General features: G+C 42.3%; 1 protein-coding gene across 1 annotated transcript; it reads right to left on the reverse strand.

The window, feature by feature from the left end:
• Nucleotides 1–1,099: 1,099 nt before the first annotated feature.
• Nucleotides 1,100–20,755, reverse strand: GRIN2A (glutamate receptor, ionotropic, N-methyl D-aspartate 2A; the record flags this gene model as incomplete). The annotated part of the gene is made up of 4 exons (XM_009875431.1): nt 1,100–2,890; nt 4,090–4,328; nt 20,064–20,247; nt 20,682–20,755. Coding segments are annotated over 4 exons (2,288 nt in total), but the record flags the coding sequence as incomplete, so codon positions are not given.
• Between the last annotated feature and the right edge of the window lie 646 nt (nt 20,756–21,401).

Genomic DNA, 21,401 nt, shown 5'->3' on the forward strand with positions numbered 1-21,401 from the left:
CTCCTCACCGATTACACTGACGGGATGGCTGTCGGTGTTTGATACTGTACTAACAGCTTTAATACTATTAACACACAACTAATTAGATGTCACTAACTCACTACGAACGAAGAAATACAGTGGGTTGGGGTTTGGTCGGGGAAGTGAGGGAGTCAAAAGAAATACTATACAGCCCTGAGTAATCACCAGTAGGGGCAAATGCAAACCTACACACGCGTTAGGCTCAAGGTAACTAGTAAAGTCCACAGCTCCGTAGTAAGTGATATCTAAAAATATATACTCTGGATTAGGCAGCTGTGAAATTTCTGACAAGATGACTGCAGACTTTTTAAAGAACTTAAGTTGGCAATGGAAAGTGCATGTTGAATATAAGAAAAGCATTTGTACGTTAACGTTAACCAATGGGGCTCCCTTTGGGTACACAGCAGTTCACATGTTTGGGCCTGTAGCCTTCCCATTTATCTAGAATAAACATACTAATGTTGTGCTAACACGCTGTATTTTACTTATTAAGGTCCTGGGGTTTGGGGTAAATTTTTTTTTTAATTATTATTATTACTACTTGGCTTTGAAAATGATTATGAAGCTAAAATATATTTTTGAAATTCTAGCTTTCTGTTCTCGTTTAGAGTCTGACTTTTGAATCTGTGCAAATGCATTCCTAATTCTTTTTTGTCTGTGTCATACTACATGCATACCATATTGCTTAGCCAGTACTAGAAAATCATTAAACATTTCTAAGGACAAAAGTACATTGAATGATACTTAGCAACATAAATTAGAATAACCAAAACTGTAAAATAATTAAGATACAAACCAGCATAGTTGCCAACATATATTGGGGCTATTTCAGTACAGCTTGCCATTTATATATAAAGCATACATAAATGGCTATATTTTTTATCCTTTTCAACAAGACATATTTTAAAAGGATAGTTAAGAGCATACCAGTTTAACCTATTGGTGTACAAAAGTACATCGGGGAAGGGAGAGGTTTACGTATCATTTATCATAGCAGGGTACTGTTAAAGGATAAATTCTCCCTCTAAGATGGTGGCAACTATTTTGTTCCCTATAGATAAGAGTGCTCATGGAAAATTTAAACATCTGATTCAATGCTAGGCATTTTCTTATACACACGTCTATTGCTACAGGAATTTAAAACCCTTGGAGTTGAGTACAAGCTATTCCTATTCGCAACGTAAGGCAAAACATGCTCTGAAATGTACATGTCATTATGGAGCCGACCATCCCTGGAAAAGTATGATGTTGTAGATTTTATGGATGACCTTAAATAATTATCATTTCTTCCTCTCGTTGGTAATGAGTGTTTATAAAGATCAGCTGGGCTTCGCCTAAGAGACAAGTGCTGGTCCTCACGATACGAGTGCAGAAAGGGATTCTCGTCGGAGTGAACGGGATACAGGGACTTGCTCCGCTTACTGTCCTCTAGAGTACGAGTTAAAAGCGAGGCCTTTTTGCCCAACAGTTTGCTTGAGGGAACACTAAACATGCTTGCATATGGGCTACTTTGTAGAAATTTCTCTCTTTCTTTCAAGCTGATACTACGAGAAGGTCTTCCGATATCAAGTTCCCTGGACTTGTCAGCGATATTATCAAACGAATGTTGCCTGCTAATCCTCAATTTATTTTTTTTGTGATATTGCAGAGCGTTATTTTGCGACCAAGTACGCTCATATATTTCTTCGGGAAGCGATAAGTTTGTTGTATCCTGCAGCATCTGATCTTCTTCAATATCATAGAGGTTCCCCATCCGCAAGCATGCGTCACATTTATAGGGAGATCTGCTCGAATAGTGTCCCGCGTAAGTGGGCAGATTGGAAAGACAGCTCCTGCAGTGGGTGGAATTCTGCCTGTATCTATCATTCATGTCAACTAGGGAAGTATTTTTATCTTTTAAAGTGTAGTGCTTTGCATAAAGTTTATACTGGTCGTTATTTGGAAGATTGTCTTCGTTATGCAAGGGAGTCCTGTTGGCGTGTTCTGCTTTCCTGTAGTTGTCGTTGTGGTCTTGGTAAACATCAGGAAACTCTATAGTTTCTGGAAGGACAATGTTTTCAATGTACTGAGGTGTGTCCAAGCAGAATCCTGGCTCCTTGTCAGTATCAATAGTGTATATTTTATCCCGCGGAGAGCTCTGTTTGGTTTTTAGATATGTCAGTTCCACTTCGCTACAGTCTTTTGGGTATTTTGATGCTACTGTCCTTTTTTTAAAATTGTCCTTGGTTTTGTGGTGCTTGTTGTTGTTTTCGGGTTCCATGTGGCAAGTAGCTCGGCTTGATGTCTCTGATACATCGGAGTGGACAATTTCTTCAGGAAGGTATCTTTGGCTTTTCAGTGAAAGCTGCCTGTTTTCTTCTGACCCGTTTTCTCTTTGGGAACCTTGGCCTTGACGTACAGAGTCTTGACGTAAAGATTCAACAGATTTCCTCCAAAGCTGCCTGGGTCTGGAGTTCGCTTTTGCTTCTGCCGATACCGCAACCTCGACTGTATTTGGATTGGACTCATTCAGTGTGAGAGGATGTTGACCTTGGAAAACATAGTTGTTAAGATTGTCCTTGTGTCGATTGCTAGGAAGTGTCTGCAGTTCACTCATGTTGTCACCAAAAAAGTTGTCCTTTGTCTGAAAGGATCTGTTATCAGAAAATATCAAGTTTCCCTTATCCATGACCATGTCCATAATCAAGGAACCCCTTTGAATAAAATCAGCTGTTCTTTTGGGGGAGTTAATTCTTGAAGGATTGATATTGGTCATATTTTTTGCTGTTCGCAGCAGTTTCAACATGTTGGTTTGAGAATTGGTCAAAGTAAAGTCAGGAGACTTCTTTTTCTCTTCAATGTGTACTCCATGAATGCAGCTGTAAATACCCTGTAATATGAGTAACATAATTAAATCACTAGCTGTAAATTTTAAACACTTCCCTTCTATTTTTAATTATTAGTTAAGAAAATTTAAACACTGCTTATCTAATGACTGGAAAAATTAAAAGTACGTATCTATCCATTTCCTTACACCAACACAGAAAAATAATTTCTGCTGTATCTGTTGGAACCACAAAGGAGAAAAATTGTCATTATTTTCTAAACCCATGGTCTTCGTTGGCCACCTCTGCTTATTCTAGGAAACAAGATTAGAAGGGACACCAAAAGGTTGCCTAGTCTCGTCACAAAATGTAATACACCAGTAATAGAAATTCTATTATTTTAAATTAGTGATTAGGCTGCCTCTCTAATAAGCCTGCAGTCAGGCTATTTTCTCAGAAGTTAAGGTACTCTTCACTTTTACCAAAATAAAAATGGCTTCTAGTCATTCTGTCTCAGCTTTTCTGTTTCCTATCCTAGTACACATCAAAAAATCCCAGCTCTTTCTAAAGCCTGAATTTGAGTTCACTCCGAGCAAAAGGCTGAAACCCATCTTTTAATTCCAGCCTCTTCAGTTGCTCAGCTGACATTCCCAACCCTGTGAATTTGTACTTCTCAGAAATTTGCCTTTGAAATAAGTACTTTTTTCCCCCCTGCACTAGTTGGGAGATTTTCACATTTAAAAGGCCAAAAGTATAAAGTTCAAATGCAAAATGGAGATGAAAATGTATACGCTTTTCTAGACAACCCTCAACAGGGTAGGGCAGAGTATTGTTAATGCAGTTCCCATATAGACCAATTTACTCGACAGGATATTTTCAGCATTTTAAAGTAATTAGGTGTTTCAGAATCATTTTAAATTCTCCTCAGCTATATAAAAAAATCCAGCAACACCATCAGAATTCCCCCTAAATGTATTTCTCCTCAACATTTGATTATCGATTACCCTGTTCTAGGATAATTCCTAGCCTAGAATAATCCAATGGAAAAAAGACTTCCCATGGAGCGCAAGTGCATCCTAAACCCATTGACTGCTCTAGAGCACCACAGTGATGCTCTAACACGTATTTCCAATGTCAAAGGGGATTAAAAGGAAAGGCAATGTTTTAGGGAGGTAGTGTTTATTATTCTGTCTGTTGACAGAATATTATGACAGAAGATTATGTTATTCTTGCCTGAAGGGAGAAAAATGAAAGCAGTACTAACCCTGCTGATTGAGAACAGCAATCCTGGCCTATCCGAGCAGACTCCAGTGAAGCAGAATCTAAGTTTCCAGTAAAATAAGTGCTCCCAGACAAAGGTTATTAAACTGAGCGCCATGGCTGCGGCGAGCATGTAAAACACTCCTGCCATGTTGTCAATGTCCAGCTGGCTGCTCATGACTTCATTCTTCTCGTTGTGGCAAATACCAGTCAGCCAGAGGGTTTCTAACTCTTCCATTTCCCCTAGGGAGAGCAAGGAGTCAAACCAGTTAGAATGCAAAAATTACCGCTCACGCTACTCAGAAGTCTTTGCAAGTTTAAAAATACAGCACCATTTAATGCTTCATCTGTGGAACACTTTAGTCTTATCTACTAAGGATTTGCAAATATAGCAGATTTCAACTCACAGCACCCTAGTTTCAGATGTCCTCAGATTTCATCAATTACGTGGGAAGCTGGCTGCTCCAGAAAGCAGGATCTGTGGTTTGGGTAAAACTTTCTTCTGCTTGCTATAACTAATGTCACTTGTTACAGAGAGTGGAACTAGAGGGTTCCTGCCCCAGAGGATTCCTCCACCCCATCCAGCAGAGCTCCCCCTGTCCCAGCCCAAGAGGTGCCACCAGCACAGCCCCCATCTGCAGGCCCAGCCCACGTGTGGGTAGTCACAGAGTCATAGAATTGTCTGGGTTGGAAGGGACCTTAAAGACCACCCAGTCCCAACCCCCTGCCATGGGCAGGGACATCCCCCACTAGATCAGGCTGCCCAGAGCCCCATCCAGCCTGGCCTGAAAAACTCCCAGGGATGGGGCTGCCACCCCCTCTCTGGGCAACCTGTGCCAGGGTCTCCCCCCCCTCCCGAGGAAGAACTTCTTCCTCACGGCCAAACTGCACCGACCCATCTCTGGCTTCAATCCATTCCCTCTAGTCCTGTCACTGCCCGACATCCTCACCAGCCCCTCCCCAGCTTTCTTGTAGCCCCTGGAGATCCTGGCAGCCACAATAAGGTCTCCTGGGAGCCTTCTTTTCTGCAGACTGAACAGCCCCAACTCTCTCAGCCTGTCTGCACAGGAGAGGTGCTCCAGCCCTCTGAGCATCCTCGTGGCCCTTCTCTGGACACGCTCCAGCACATCCAGATCGCTCTTGTGCCGTGGGCTCCAGAACTGGATGCAGCACTCCAGGTGGGATCTCACGAGAGTGGAGCAGAGGGGGAGAATCACCTCCCTCTCACCTCTCCAGTCCAGAGGGGCTGATACCCCCACAGACCCGCACAGACAGCGGTGTCATTACCAGCACCCCCAGGGCACTCCCGCCCAGCCCCTAGGGACCGAAGTTTCCCAATGAAACACACACCATCACTCATGGGATTCAGTGTGTGTGCCACCAGTGGTATTTACAGCCCCCTCACACACTGGCATGGGCTAAGGCCGTGCAATATCTGTGCCCAGACCGCCTACACCCCTTACCCCAGCACTGGCTTGGACCTCGGGTCTTTCCACAAGTCCCCTAACAAACCACCTCTGCCCCCACACTCATAAACACAGAATGAAAACCAAGATCACATGCAAATCAGCTAGGAACTGAGCTTAGTAAAGAGACGGGACAGGCTGTAGTGATCAGACACAGGGCTCAGGCAGACAACCAGCCTGGAACTCAACCAGACTCCTTCATACCTCCTCCTCCTCTCCATTTTCCTGCACTTGTTCCTCTGTGATCCACTCCAATCCCTCCCTTTGGCCCTTCCCTTAAACATCACAAATTAAATTTCACACAGTTTCACAATCCTTTGAAAACATGCCGTAAGTTTGTTCTTCCCTGTGAGACCCACGATAACCTTATTTCCCTTCTCGTGCCAGGTGCAAAATGCCAGCTGAACCTCTGCTGACATATCTGCTCTCTGCTATCACCTCTGGCATCTCTTGTTCCCTAGGATTTGGTTATCTTGGGTTTTGATAGATTAGTGTTCTTGTCTCTTCTTTTATTTTTTATGTTGAACAGCCATTAACTAGATAACCTTGCAACCCAGGTATCTACATCTTCTTTGCATCCACCTATCCCTTCCACATTTCTACTTTGGCTTCCCAGCCCAAGAAGATGCTTTGAATGTTAAAAGGCAGGCCAGCCAAACAGCAAAGATTAAATGGCGAGTTTAAAAATTCAGCACGAGGAGCAGCACCCGGGCCCAGTGGCTGGTTGCCCCAGGCGCTGTGCTGGGCCAGCGCTGCAGTATTCATCAGTCACCTTTCCGCTCATACTTGGCTGCATTTCGGTAATAGGTGAATGGATTGGGAGCTGCAGTTTTAAACTACTTTCTGATCTACGAGCGCTTTAGCAAGAAAAGGCATTATTTATCAAAACTTCCTGGGTTTCTTCCCCGTGATGCTTTTATTCATGGCAAAGCAATGACAGTCACCAACACTGGATGTAAGACCACGCAGAGCATTATGTCTGAAGGCTACAGTAACGGTACATCGAAGTGGAGAGCTTGACTAGCTGGACCTGTACGGCACATGCAGCAATACATGATGCGGTACTAACAAAGTCTTTCCTATACCACTTGCTTTTCTTTAGAAAATAACTGTCACACTGCCGGGATACCTGCGTTATGCCCCTTCTCCTGTTTAAGCTTCTCTTTTCAAAATTGTTACTGTCACTAGCAGGATCTTTAAAATACAGCTCTTCTGGCCTTCTGCCTCTATTTTATGTTACTCCCCAGAGACCTGAGCAATGCAGTAGCTGCAAACCCTTCCCACGTCACGTATCCCAGCCTTCTCTTTCGCGGTGCCCTGGATACCTCCCTCAGCTCCCTCCTGGCCCTCTGGATCCCCCAGCCTCTTGCTGCTGCCACCACCTGCCTCCTGGGCAGCAGCAGAAAAAGAAGTGGTATCATCATGCACCTGAACACAGAGCATTTCTGGCTTCTGCTTCTGGCTCTGCCACATCCTTACTGCTATTAAAACACATCATTTACCTAAAGCTAAGGAAGCAGATCCGCTCTGTCCCTCTGGTGCACATTCTCAGACTCTGAAGGACACTACCACTTAGCAGTGGTTGCTACCGCCAACATGGCCAGAGATGTGCAAGAACCTGCAACTGCTCCTGCCAAGACTGTTTTTTCATATTGCACAATATATTGATTTTTAAATGGTTTGTGTTGCTCTCACTGAAGCATTTCACATGCACACCTGCCTTTTTACTCTGTCAGCTGAGTAATTCTACTATTATGTTTAATGACAAAAACTTCTCTGTTCCTAGAAAATACAGCAGGCAATACAGAAGGCCAGGAAGTACGGTATTAGCTGGCTTGGTGTGTTTCCCAACTTAGGATATGGCTTCAGTTTGGGGGAAGAATTCCCATGCTACCAATCCCTAATCCTTACCCTGTGATTAGGAAACACACTTTCAGTACAATAATCCACACATCTTTGGAGTAAAGATCAGAAAAAAATGACTAGAAGCTGTATTGACATTTCGGCTACCTTCAAGCTAGAAGACTGATGACCTGCCGTGCAAGAGCATTTGGCAGGACAGGGTGCTAGGGCATTAGGGAAGCTGCAGCCCATGGATAATGTGGATGTGTGAGTTGGAAGTGGAACACAGGACTGTGATGGAGAAATTGCTTCTCCTAGAAAGTGAAGGCAAAATTGAAGCAGAAAGGACAGGTACCGAGGCACTCTAGCAAAGGCATTCCACAAATTTTTAAGAGAGATTATTGGGTTCCTAGTTAATTCTGAGCTTAGCATTGTGCTTGAAGCATGAGTTGAATCTCTACAAGGCAGTTCTCCCAAATTACAGCGCTCAATCTTCAAAATACCTAAGAGCATCCCCAAAGAAGAAAGTCAATCCTAATGAAACTTTAAAAGTCTTCAAATCCAGGACATAGGGACAATAAATTATTAATTGTAACAGTATAGAGATACTGCACACTGTTGCTACATAGATAACTGGGGTTCATTACTGCATTTCCATATGTCAGAATATTTGGATTTCTTTTATTCTACTAAACCTCAGTGGACTGTTCCCCTCATTTCTCTTTCAAGTCCTCCCCAAAGTCTATGAATAAAACTCACAGACGCTATAGAAGAGAGAAGAACTTGAGTCCAAAGAGAGAGCAATATTTCTGGTTTGTGGATTAGTAGCCAAACTTCTGACAATCAGCCCTCATTATTTCCCACAGGAAAATTCACATTTCCCAAGACTGTCAAACAACAATTTGATTTGACTGCTGTGCCCTTTTACAATTCATAACAAAATTCGCAAAGGAATTGAAACCTCTTTTTTTTATTACCGTTTCCTCTGCGTTTCTTTCCCTTTGGCGTGTACATCTAAAGTAACTATTGATAATCCACTAACCTTTACAAAAATGCCACTACAGAAACCAACCAAGCTTGTTTTGAGTCGAGATAAATGACAGTGCCCTGGCAAGCTACGAAGAAAAAAGCATCCCAGAGTCCTGCAGATATTGCTGCTGCAATATCCTGTCCTTTATATCTGACAATGACAGAAATCACTGTTAATTAATACCCAAAAGTAAGCCACAACTTCACAGATCGCAGAGCACTGTCAATCATTGGATTGTCATATTTATGTAATGAAATTACTGGGGAATGGACAGACTAGGCTGGTAATTCTGGTCTATATATATAAATTAGTTACCATTTACATACACATGGACACAGACAAACAGGGAAAACTGTTACTAATTAAGTTGCAATAACACTTCAGCATAAGTGACCCTATAAAACTGGCAAAAAAATGCGAAATCTATTTATTGCTCTTCCTGTCTATTACATTTTACCCAAGATACAAAGAGAAGGTATAACTTTTCTTACAAAGTCCTCAGGTGTGAGGAATTTTTTAACTGGAGTGTTGATTCATTTCTTATAGAAATCAGCCACTTCCCAACTTGGCATGGAGTTGGAATTTGAAACATTGAACATTGAGGACAGTTAAAACTTTGGTTCAGAACAAAACTATTTAAAAGAATAAAGTCCTTTTAGAGGAATGCTGTTGTCTTTCAAATTCTTTTGGGTGATCTAACTTATGTGTAGGGTGATGGCACCTAGAGCAAAATACTAGTCTTGGCAATTGAAAAGCCACTAACTTGTGATTACCAGGAACTGGGGAGCGCAGTCATCTCCACGTGTGCATAATTCTAATTGGCACTTAAGCACTCCAAATATTCTGTAAGACAGACCTTGGAAATCTAAGTCAGCAACCTCAATATATATAAATGCCAGGCCTCATTGAACCAAGTGTTAATGGAGTTCAAGTCTGCATTTAACAGGGGGGTCTCAAGTTACTTATAAATATTCATCAGAGTTTTTTAAAGGCTTTTTGTTCTCACTTCAGGCATTTATTAAAAGGAATGCAATGCCACAACGATTTTCTACCTCTGTCCATGCATGGACTAGATTAACGATTCCATGAATAGTTGCAGATGTCAGCAACAAAGTACATAATTACACAAGATTAGAAAACAGAGAGTTCCAATATATTTGACAAAAAAAAAAAGGTGTTTATTTTCTGTTTAATACGCTCACAGTATATTTAACCTGTAAAATTTACAAATGACTGCATGATGCCTACGTTAAGATGCTTTTAAAATTTCTGTAGTGCTGCATCATAAAAAGTCTGCCTCATTTACAGGGTAAGAATGAGTACAAGCAAGTATTTAAAAGATCCGTATTCCAAGCTGTGTTGAGCCTCTGCACTATTCCCTCAAAACACAGAACGATCTTCTTGAATAAATCGCAAAATTCTCAGCGGCAATTCAAGACTATTTACAAGGGGTTTTTTTCAGGTTACAGCGCAAACACTAGTCAGAAGCCTTTGTATTTCTCTGGAGGTTGTTCCTGTGGCTGCAGCACTCCCTGCTCCGCCTGCTATTTGCACAAAACCCTGCCACTCGGCCAGACTGACCAGCCCAGCAGTGCCTGCCCTTCTACATTTTAGCACAACACCTATATTTAGCGTATTTCACGCTTGATCCTTCTGGGAAGGAGTGATAAACTGTCCCAACACATCCTCCCAACAACTTCTTCACAATAAAAAACATCGTTATCCAGAAAGAGAAAAGACACAGACCAAAAGGGTAGAATTACACGCTTTTCCTCATCACAGCCCTCAGCAGTTTTCACAGGCTGCGCTAAGTGTCAGCTGTCCTTCGGAGCTGGAGAACATGCTGCCTTCTTGCAGCATCTGGCATTGTCTCTTGGAGATGTCTCAGGGGTTCTTTTTGGGAGGATTACTGATATTCCCAGATTCCCTTCAGTTTCTAGGCCCAGCACCTGGTAAGGGTCTGGCATCCTGCCTCGGTCCTCAGCTTCGCTCGCTGAGCTCCCTTCCCGAAAGGGGCAGCACCTTCCCAAGTGACGGGCCAGCCTGGAAACACAGAGGGTTCAAGCTGTCTAATTTATGGGTCGTGTCACTGATGCTCTTTTGTTTTCTGAGTGTTTCCTTCCTCTGTGTTTATGCATGCTTTCAGGAAGATGGACACATGCTTAAAATCATGTCATTTATCAAAAAGGAAAAGCCCAAAACTAATATAATCACAGAATTGTTGAGGCTGGAAAAGACCTCTGAGATCATCAAGTCCAGCCCATGACCCAATACCAATAATCCAACACCAATAATCAATCATCCTCCACATGTACATACAGAAAAGCAGTTGAGGTAAGATGATTTCCTTTTTTTGAGACGGAGTATCAGTTTTTCGATATTTGTCCGATGCCTTCCTCATGATTAGTACAAAAATTCGAGCTTTCATTATCACACAACTATGTCCCTATTTACAAACTCAATGGAAACAAGCAAGCGCCAGGTTTTATAATTAAAACCAAAAAGAGAACAAAGACAACCTTCTTTGCTGCTTACTTAAAAAACAAACAATAAAATCAACCTGCTGCTCCATTTCAGGAAAGAAAGCACGACCTCTGAAGCCTGAGCAGCACCTGAGCATCTTTTCTCCCCTCTCCCTGAGGATACAAACATGGGGAAAAGCGACGGAGGTGAAGAGTCTAACCCTGTGTCTCCCTGATAGCAAAACCAGGAGCGTAGACTGAGTAAGCAACAAGCACCAGAAGTGCTGCGTCCCTGGTAGTGCCTCCATGTCCTTCTGCAGCCCACAGCCATGGGGCTCATTACCCTTCTCCTCCCCTCAGCTGCTGATCAGCACGAAAGGCCAGTACAGCTGTGGGCTGAGCTTCGTCCTGGTAGAAAAACACTCCCAAAAATCAAAGAAAGCCCATTTTAGGGAAGTTCTCCTGCCCCTCTGCTCTGTCCTGCGGAGACCACCCCTGGAACCCTGTGTCCAGTTTGGGGCTGCCCAGTTCCAGAGAGACAGGGACCTACTGGAGAGAGTCCAAGGGAGAGCTACGAGGGGGATCAAGGGACTGAACATCTCTGCTGGGAAGAGAGACTGAGAGACCTGGGGCTGTTCAGCCTTGAAAGGAGATGGCTGAGAGGGGATTTATGAACGTAGAGGGGTGGGGGTCAAGGGGAAGGGGATAATCTCTTCTCAGAGGTGCCCAGCGATAGGACAAGGAATAATGGGTTTGAGTTAGAACATGGGAAGTTCCACCTCAACATGAGGAGAAACTTGTTGGCTGTGCGGGTGCCGGAGCCCTGGCCCAGGCTGCCCAGAGAGGGTGTGGAGTCTCCTGCTCTGGAGACTTTCCAACCCGCCTGGACGCGTTCCTGTGGGACCTGCCCTGGGTGACCCTGCTCTGGCAGGGGGTGGCACTGGGTGAGCTCCAGAGGTCCCTTCCAGCCCCAACATCCTGTGATTCTGTGATTTTATGATTCTCTGATTTACCTCCTTTGATCTTTGCTCTTGGGAAGGAAGTCAAGCCTGGGCTGGGTTTCAGCGTGACTTGGGAAGACAGCCAGACTAAGCGCAGACTCCTGACAGTCCAAAATAGCACTCAGGAGTCTGAGACACCGTTGGGTTTTAAAAGGTGTGCTGCATTCAGCCAGCCCCGGGGAAACAGCACCAGCAGAAGTTTGGACAGAGGGCTTGATGGAGGGGAAATTGAAGAAATAATAACGGGCAGAGATACAATTTTGGAATGAGTCCCACACGTAAGAAATGCTTGTCAAGAAGCCATTAAATAAAAGCAGTGTGAGGGAAAAATAAGTGACCAAATATAAACAGTGATCACAGTCAAAGCACTAAGTGGCAAAGGAAACAGAAATGGTCCTTGTGAAGAATTTACTATTTAGTTGTGTTTCCTTACCCTCAACATTTCCTTATCGACACTCTCTGCAAGAACAGTTATCCTATCCTATGAGTAATTACATTAAGTTTTCAACATCTGCAATTGAAAAAATTAACTTTTAAATTCGGATTCTGTTATTATCCTCTAAATGATCAAATGAAATTGCTAGATAATTAGTTTAATATCTTTATAAGCACTAAAGTCAATAATTCACTGAGTTCTTATTTTTCTTCTTTAAAAAAGAAGACTTTTTCTGCTCTACTCTAAACACGTAGGTTAAAGTCATAAGTTCCTGAAGATAGTCACTGATGGTTCACAGGCTGCCTCAACTATTTCATTAGGTACTCTGGAGGGGTATTTTCATCAAGTTCCTACCTTAATTTTAACCTATTTAATTATTCTCACTCATAAAGGGAAAAGAAATCTACTTTATATGTCCCTTCTGGATGCAAAAGAAGATTTTTAGCACTTCATGTGCTGTTGACAAACCACAACTTTGGGGTGGTTCCGAGTGCCAGCCTGCACCTTCCCCAAAACCTGGCAACAGATCATAAGAAAATCTAAAATAAAACTTAGGAAGAAAGAGTCTAATGGGGGTTTCTTCATCAGCGACATTCCTACAATGGGCTCCTGCTCTCCTGAGCGTGGGTGAGAGAGTTCACACAGTAAGATCCATCGTACAAAGGCACTTGCAACCACCTGAGCTCTGGAAACCCCCAGTGCTGGAAATTCCTGCACCAACGCCAGGTACCTGCAAGTGCATGGGAGGCCCCTCTCCTCTGACTCCAAAATCATTGCCTTGCATGCAAGAGAGTTGTCTGGAAAAAGTAATTCTCCCTATGTCGTGTTGCTTTACGCACTGCAAGCATCCCTAGCTAAGGGATATCTATTAGTTGACGAGAGGCTCAGCACAAGCTGGCAGTGTGCACTTGCAGCCCAAAAAGTGAACCGTGTCCTGGGCTGTATCCCAAGGAGTGTGACCAGCAGGCTGAGGGAGGTGATTGCCCCTCTCTGCTCTGGTGAGGCCCCACCTGGAGTGCTGTGTCCAGTTCTGGAGCCCACAGCACAAGAGGCCATGGATCTGTTGGAGTGGTCCAGTGGGTCCAGAGGAGGCCACGGAGATGATGAGAGGGCTGGAGCACCTATGCTATGAAGAAAGGTTGAAGGCTGTGGGGTTTTTCAGCTTGGAGAAGAGAAGGCTCCAGGGTGACCTTCCAACACATGAAAGGGGCAACAGGGAAGCTGGAGAAGGGCTTTTTACAAGGGCCTGTAGTGACAGGACAAGGGGCAATGGCTGAAACTGCAAGAGGATAGATTTAATTAGATATAAGGAAGAAATTCTTCCCCATGAGAGTGGTGAAGCGCTGGCACAGGATGCCCAAGGAGGCTGTGGATGCCCCATCCCTTGAAGGGTTCAAGGCCAGGTTGGACAGGGCTTGAAGCAACCTGGGCTGGTGGGAGAGAGGTGTCCCTGCCCACGGCAAGGGGGCTGGAACAAGATGATCTTCAAGGTCCCTTCCAACCTGAACTGTTCTATGGTTCTCTCTAAGACTATCTAAGTCTGCATGTTCTGGGGCAGGCAAGGAAAGGCTGCTGTGTCCAAGGGGAGAAAGGTGAGCTGCAGCCTTTGGTGTTTCGCTGGGTAAGTTCAACAGCTCTCTAGTGGGAGCACATCCCCCAGACTTGTACGGGGTGTGGGGCTGGAGGAGGTCACCTCAGCAGGAGATCACAGTCCATGCGACAGAGCAGAAGGTGCAAAAAGAAACAGGCTGGCATTGATGGTGTGAGGGGTGGTGACTCTTGCACAAAGCACTAACCTGAGGTTCCGCCTGAGGAGCCAGCATGCCAGTGAAGAAAACTGGCATATACCAATTATAGGTCTTGAATAAAAGGGTTAAGTATACGCTTCCACACTGGTCAGACGTAGGCATTAACTTCAAAAGGCTGTGGCTGCACTAGCAGACTTATCCGCTCATTCAGACTGGACAAATGGTAGTTTTCAAATGCAGAGACAGATCGTTTCACACTTGCTGTGGTGAGAACTCCCACCACGTGATGGAGGAGGAAGGCAGCAGCCCTCCACTCGGAGATCCTGACATAAGAGGGGCTCTGCTCTGAATAGAGGAGTTAGAAGCCAACCGCGTTGATGCACATTCGGTTCAAGCAGCTCATCAGTTTCAAATTGACCTACTTATAGGACCCATACAGCATGCTTCATAGAAGAGATTATGTAAAAGCAGAGCAACTCTGAATTTGGTCTGGATACCCCAAAACAATCTCTCTTATCTCCTGTGTTATCTCCCCCTGTAAAAACAGCAAGAGGAACATAGACAACTGACAGCAATAAACTTCTTGTGAGCTAATGACTGCACTCTGCATGCCCCCATTAGTTAAGGATGAATTAACAGAACTGCTAAGCATGACTTTCAATATTACAATCCCTCTAACTCCTGTTCAGCTACACAAACGCCCTCCACTTATACACTCACACTCTCCAGTCACATTTGTTCCACCCACTGCTTAAGGAGGACACTAAATATATAAACAGAAAATCACTGGGATTGTGGGTGTATTCTGCCGGAGCAGCACGCACTGAAAATATGTCCTTATAATCACATACATATTTCCTTCTTGGTCTTCAACAGCCAGCGTGAGTCACACTGCTACACTTCCTTCTAATCTAGACAGCGATTTGGAAGGCTTATGCTAAAATATGAAAAAAAATTGCAAAGAGCTTTCCTCTTCCAGATGTAAGGGGGAAAATCTAATTTCCACAGTTACCTATTACCCCTAAGGAGTGGGAAGCAATTATCCACCCAGGAACATACTTCTTAGTGTACTAAGCTGTCCTAAAAGCACATAAAGATTAACCAGAACTGAAAGTTATTAGGAAAGGGATAACAGCATCTCTGTGGAAATTCAAACCACAACCAGTTTTCTTCTTTACATATATGTGTCTCTAATTGCTTTAAAGGTTGCAGCTTTAAGGGTTAAGGGCTTAATACAGCAATGCCATCTGCCCCTCTTTTCCTGGACATCTCTTCCCAGCCCTTGGTTTGATCTGAGCTTATCACCTGCAGGTCATGCAATTCCTTACAAATACCTCACACACGTAGATGCTGATATTCTCCCACTCCTCCCCAAACTTGCTCTCTTTACCCAGCATTTTTCTGTTCCTCCTTCCTATCCATTTCTGCTCTCGTGCATCTTCTATCCCTGTATTTCTGCTGCATCCCTCACAGCTAAAGGCTCCTTGTCGTCATTCTCTCCATCCCATGCACACTCTGAAGCCCTTTTACTCCCTTAATCCCAAAGCAGCTTTGTCATTTGCAGCTCAATAATCTCATTTGCTCACAAATGAAAAAAAAGAAAGAAAGAAAGAAAGAAAGAAAAAGAGAATGTAGAGAGAGAGAAAAAAGAAATTCTCCTCACCTACTAGGGACTAGTGACTCTGCTGCAAACCCCAAAGATATGATGCTATAAGTTTCCAAACCTGTGTCTTTTGAAATACTTTGGAGGGTATTTTTAGAAAAGAACCATTGTGCCTTACAAGGCGCCATGCAGCCCAGGCCAGAGGAATATGAGCAATACCTGGGCCTTCAGGCAGCTGGCCACCAGCTCTGCTCCTGAAGGCTGGACGAACATGGGTGCCTTCACAAATGTCGCAGACCAGCAGCTACAGACGTGATAAATCACGCCGGCTGTGTGCCTCAGCCTTTACTGCTCTCACCAAACGGCAAGCCAGCCCAAAAAAGCAGCTGACAGCTGCTAGGGTAACCTGCTTGCATTCTGGGGACGTCAGCCTGCCCAGCTGCTCTTTACAGAGGTCTGTAGAAGAAATCCAAGCACGTGTCATGCGGATCTTTGCTGCACGAAATTTCTGTTCCAACACACTCCCTTTGCTGTGGGTGTAAGATCCAAACAAAATGATGGAGCTGCTCCTTAGCAGTCGTATCATTTTACTTGCTTTTGAACTCCTCGGTACTTCTATTTCCCAACAGAAGATTGAGAAATAGTCTTCTGTGTCTTAGCAGAAATATTTTTACTCCTCTGTTACAAAAAGGAAAGTTTCCTCTTGTGATCATAGCAAGGCCCCAAAAAATCACAACCATCACTGTGCTTTAGAGAATTACCCTGATGATCAACTATTTTAAATGAAACTGCAGATGCTAATTGTCAGCTGGAAGTTTTTGCAGATAATGAGATATACAGATAATAAGCTGTACAAAGCTAGAAATCCACTAGTAATACACTTCACTTGTATCCTTTATTCAAGAAACAGCAACCCTAATTCTATATAAAATACTCAGTTTTTCAAATGAATTAATCTTACATTAACAAATGCATATTCCTCTCAACTTCTTACGAAGTGGCCAGTGTACATGAATCTGTACAGACCAAGTGATGAAACATTCTGGGGAAAATTCAGTTTCTGAGACGACTAAGTAGCTATTTTTAAAATTCCTCAGCAGCTCCTTCTCATCCTTCCCTCTCTTTCTCCTTACATCAGTAAGGAAGAGGGAAAAGTTTCTTATCAACTGTGCAAAAAAATTCATTTTCATATGTAAGTGAGCTGACTTGGATAGGAGAATGATATAGAAGAAGTAAGGAAAAATCAGATGAGAAAAATCACAGAAGACAGACACATGCAGAGGAACCTGAAAGCCCAGAAACACATTTCAAAAAGCTATGTCAGTACTGTGGAAATGTAAAAGAGAGATGAGAGCACAGGGTTTTTTTGGTAGGTGCGGTCAGATATACCTTTAAACAAATGACTTGGTCTTATCCAAAGCTCTAGGATCATCCAACAGGTTGCCTCCTCTTATTAATGTAACATTCACATCAAGAAATTGTATTTATTCAACTTACTAGGATTTTTTTTCTTACAGTTATGAAACTCATTCGACTTATAATAATTCACTGAAACTATTCCACACTGTGATGAATGTTCTATTACAGATATTGAATAATAATTCAATATTTCCAGGCACTTTGCTGGTTTATAAGCTTAGTCTCAGAGAATAATAAATTCTGCAGAGCCTATAGGTGTGAAAGAAGTATTTCTGCCTTCATTTGTGTTTGTCTGTTTACTTAAACAACCTCATTCAGACTCCACTGAGGCTCTCCCAGGAGAATCATCTTAAGATGAAACTTTCCCTCTAACCATACTTGCTTTTAGACCAGATAACTTCAAAGAGATTTTTAGTGATACAGCAAAGTGATGTTGGTCTGAACTCTGAGTTTATCCTTTCTAATTCACCAAAACAGAGTTATGTAAGTTCATAGCTAAAAAGATTACTCATTGAACTACTCAAGTTGGACGTAAGATTACAAAATCAAGTCATGCTAGTTCCAGGCAATCACTCTTTACATTTAATTTCTCGGTGTTTTGTTCCAGTTCACCTGCAATGTACTTCATAAAGTAGAAGAAATTTCAAGCTCAGTATCATTCTTGGGGGTTTTTTTGTTGTTTTTTTTCTCCTTCCTTTCCCCCCCCATTTGTTTGCTTCTTTTTTTTTTTTTTCTCCCCCTGGAAATTGTCATCTGGACCTGTGCCACACTGAAGTGAGACAAGGCAGCCAACGTTTCTGGGACTAAAGGAAACAGTAATTCCTACATATTGCGTATGTCCAACTGCTATTCTCTTTAATAGTGCCCACACCATTTTCTGAACAGGCTTAGGGATCCTTTATAAGAGAAAAAATGAACATTTTAGCATTCATGAGTACCTTCTAAAGGTACTGAAAAAAAATACTGGAAAAACATCATCAACTCATTCCCATCCCCATGGCTTGTGCGTTCAAAGCTTTTCCTTATCTTCCGCAGTAATATCTGAGCAAGACGAACATGGGAGCAGACGTTTCATGACAAGGTTTCATTCTCCTGGGTGCCATCGGTGAATATCGCAATTCTGTGAATTATTCATACAGAATTGTTGATACTGAGTTTCATTAACAATTCCTTTGTAGTATTTTCAGCTACTAAAAATGGGTTAAGGATTCACATGCTCTGTAAATCCACAGGTCAAAGTGTAAATGCATGATCAGATTTTTCTCTCTTTCCTCCCATCCATTTTGTTTTCTCCCTGATATTCGGAGACAAAGCAATGCGTAAAAAAACGCAGTACCTCTGGCAATTTGATGAGCATTTTCCTGAATGGCTTCAAATACTTTGCCTTCTACTTCATTTATTTTCTTTCCCTGTCATTTAATTCCTTTTTGTTGGATGAGAAGTATCAAAAGGGTAAGCATGAAGAAAACGCAAGGCGAAAAGAAAACCTCAGCAATGCTCTGGCAAAATCTAGAAGGTTTAACCCACAACTGAGAAAGACACAACATAACCTCCTTCAGCCTACAGAAGTGTTTTATAGATTAAATATAATTCAAAAATTCAGCTTCTCGGAGTTAACTTCCCCATCTAAAAATGGGTCAGAATTACAGCACCTAACACTACTTAATAGTATTACACAAATAGAAAAATATTTTATTCACAAATAGAAGAATAAAGCAAAGATTGTAGCCAATTAATTGCAAATGTTTAAGAAAAGAAAACATAATGGCTTGAAACCTAGCTATTATGGGTCATATATTCACTCCTTAGCAGAAGTAAGCAAGGTTTCTCCCATGAGCCTCTCCAAATCCAACAGATCAGTAACGATGACACTACTATCTCTGTATGTAGAAAATGCATCAGTCATGATGATTACACTTCTTCCAGTCATTTAGTATTTTAATAGGAATAAAATCCATGTGCTGCAAGACTAACCACTCATTGTCTCCAGAATGAATATAAATGTCTTGTTTTTTATGGAACAGGAGGCCACTATGCTAAGGTCCTGCACTTTGTCATTTAAGCTGTCCTTTTACGTAGAAATTTCCCATTCTTAGTCTCAATGACATGCTATTCGTGACCTTATGTGCATATTTATTTTTCAATAAAGACCTCTTTTTTCACTGACAGAGAAATGCAATGCTATCTATTTAAAAAAAAAATCAAAAAGATCAGAATGATTATGTAACACACACCGTACTCCAATCTAACGGACGATTTCAGTCAGTCATAACAGAGAAAATTTTTTTTAACCCTGTGAAACGCTTGAAGATCCATTGTGGTAAAGAAACATTTCTACAATGAGAATGTAATTTAAGCCATTATGTGGAGAACAACTCATTTTTACCACCTAAAACATATCAAAGATGCACAGTAGGTTTTCTCCTTCTACAGGGCAGAAGTGCCAGGAGGTCCCATAATTCTATTTTTGTGCTAGAATGAAAAATAGCTGTTTGAAATCCAATAAAACCAGTCACCCTACTTCAATTCTCTAAATGTTCTTTTACCGTAAATTTAGATTAATCCATTTTAGATTAGGGATCACTTACACCAGCTCAGAACTGAGCTAAACACTTTTAAAGAGCATAAAAACCAGGCTGAAAGATATCTCCTCAGGAATCGCTCAAAGGCAAAAGTCAAACAAGAAAATAAATCAATTCAGAAATACTCTCTATCGAGGCTGGAGTGAGTCACTTTGTGATGTATATGAAAACACTTTCTGAAAACAGATGCAAACATCCTTGGCAGCGAGGTGAGTTAGAACAGAGTGGAAGAGAATTCCTGTCTCAGCATCGAGAAATAATCTTACTCATTGTTTTGCATTTGTTTGGGTTTTGTAAAGACTGTGAGAGAACGGGAGTAGAAGCCTCAGAGCTCCTAAAAGTGAAATCACTGTGCATACATAAAGAAAGGAAAAAGGATTGCTCCCTACCGTCTCCAACAAACTGAAGGAGGGCCAGGTCTATCTGCCTCTTCCAAGGTGATCCTTTCTGCAGGGCTATCCCATAGCCCGTCGTGGCGAAGATGTACCCGCTCCCGATCGTGACGAGTTTGCAGCCTTCATCTCTTCCGGCCTTGTAATTCAGCACCGCCGCATCGTAGATGAAAGCGTCCAACTTCCTGAAATAAAGGAAAACATTTTACAAACAGGATCATTAGGGACAGCTGTTACCAAGCTTCTTTTGTCCTTGATGCTAGGACCTTGTTGAATATCATATGGATTCTTTGATATCATTAATACATATCCTGCCCTGCTGTATCTAAAATTAACAAAAGGCATCTATTTTAGTGAGGGGAAAGTAGGGCACATAGTTTTGCATTTCTATTTTAAGCGTTGCTGTTAAAAAATACTGAGCGGGAGAAACCAAGCTACAAAACGCCTTGCCCTCTTATCATTGTATCTTTGCTCTCAAAATGGTTAATAAGTATCTTGAGATCCAGAATGATCTCAAAAACCAACACAAATGACCACAGAGAACATAGAACTGAAACAACAATAACCAATTAGCTTATTTAATTATTAGTCTCTGAATAAGGCTGAAAATGTGACTTTCCCAGTTTTGCCCACACTTATTTTATGTCTCTTTCCAAAAATAAACAATGAAGGTGGAGGCCAAGTCCTTGCTAAGACAGACGAAGATATTGGAGCATATCTGATACAGCTATCTAAATCCTGCTTAAAAGTTAAGAGCAAACACTTCTTTACCATTCACAGCCTCAAACATATTATTTGTGTACTTGGAGCACAGCAGGAAGAAAGGAACTTCTTGTGGGCAAGTTCAAGCCTTTCAGCCCATCTACCTAAAAAGATAAGAATGGGATAATCCCATTCTCTAAGGTATCCAGGGAAGACAACAAAATAAAGAAAACACAATCAGTAAGGAAAGGAAAAGAGGCAATGTCCTCCAGGGCTAGTTTTGAAGCAGCACTATAAAGCAGGAGTTTTTAGAGACAGGTGTGCGGATCTCTCTCAGATGAAGCCAGCAGAAGTGCATATACAACAGGAGGAGGCCATCGGGAAGCACAATCCCTTGCCAGCAGTAGACCTCAGTCAAAGAGAAGATGTTCTTATGCCTACAGAAATTCATGGGTAATCTTTAAAAAGCAAAAAAAATAAAATAGAACGTCAGTTTATTTTGCACTGCTGCCCTCAGCTGCAGTCAAACCCTTTAATTTAAGCTTTCAACCACTTGCACAAGACTCGTGGGATAGACGCAACAGGAAAAAAATATCACCTCGGCCCAAACCCCTCTTAAATGACGTACTGACG

The sequence above is a fragment of the Apaloderma vittatum genome, unplaced genomic scaffold (assembly GCF_000703405.1).
Source record: "Apaloderma vittatum isolate BGI_N311 unplaced genomic scaffold, ASM70340v1 scaffold4538, whole genome shotgun sequence".
Taxonomy (NCBI): domain Eukaryota; kingdom Metazoa; phylum Chordata; class Aves; order Trogoniformes; family Trogonidae; genus Apaloderma; species Apaloderma vittatum.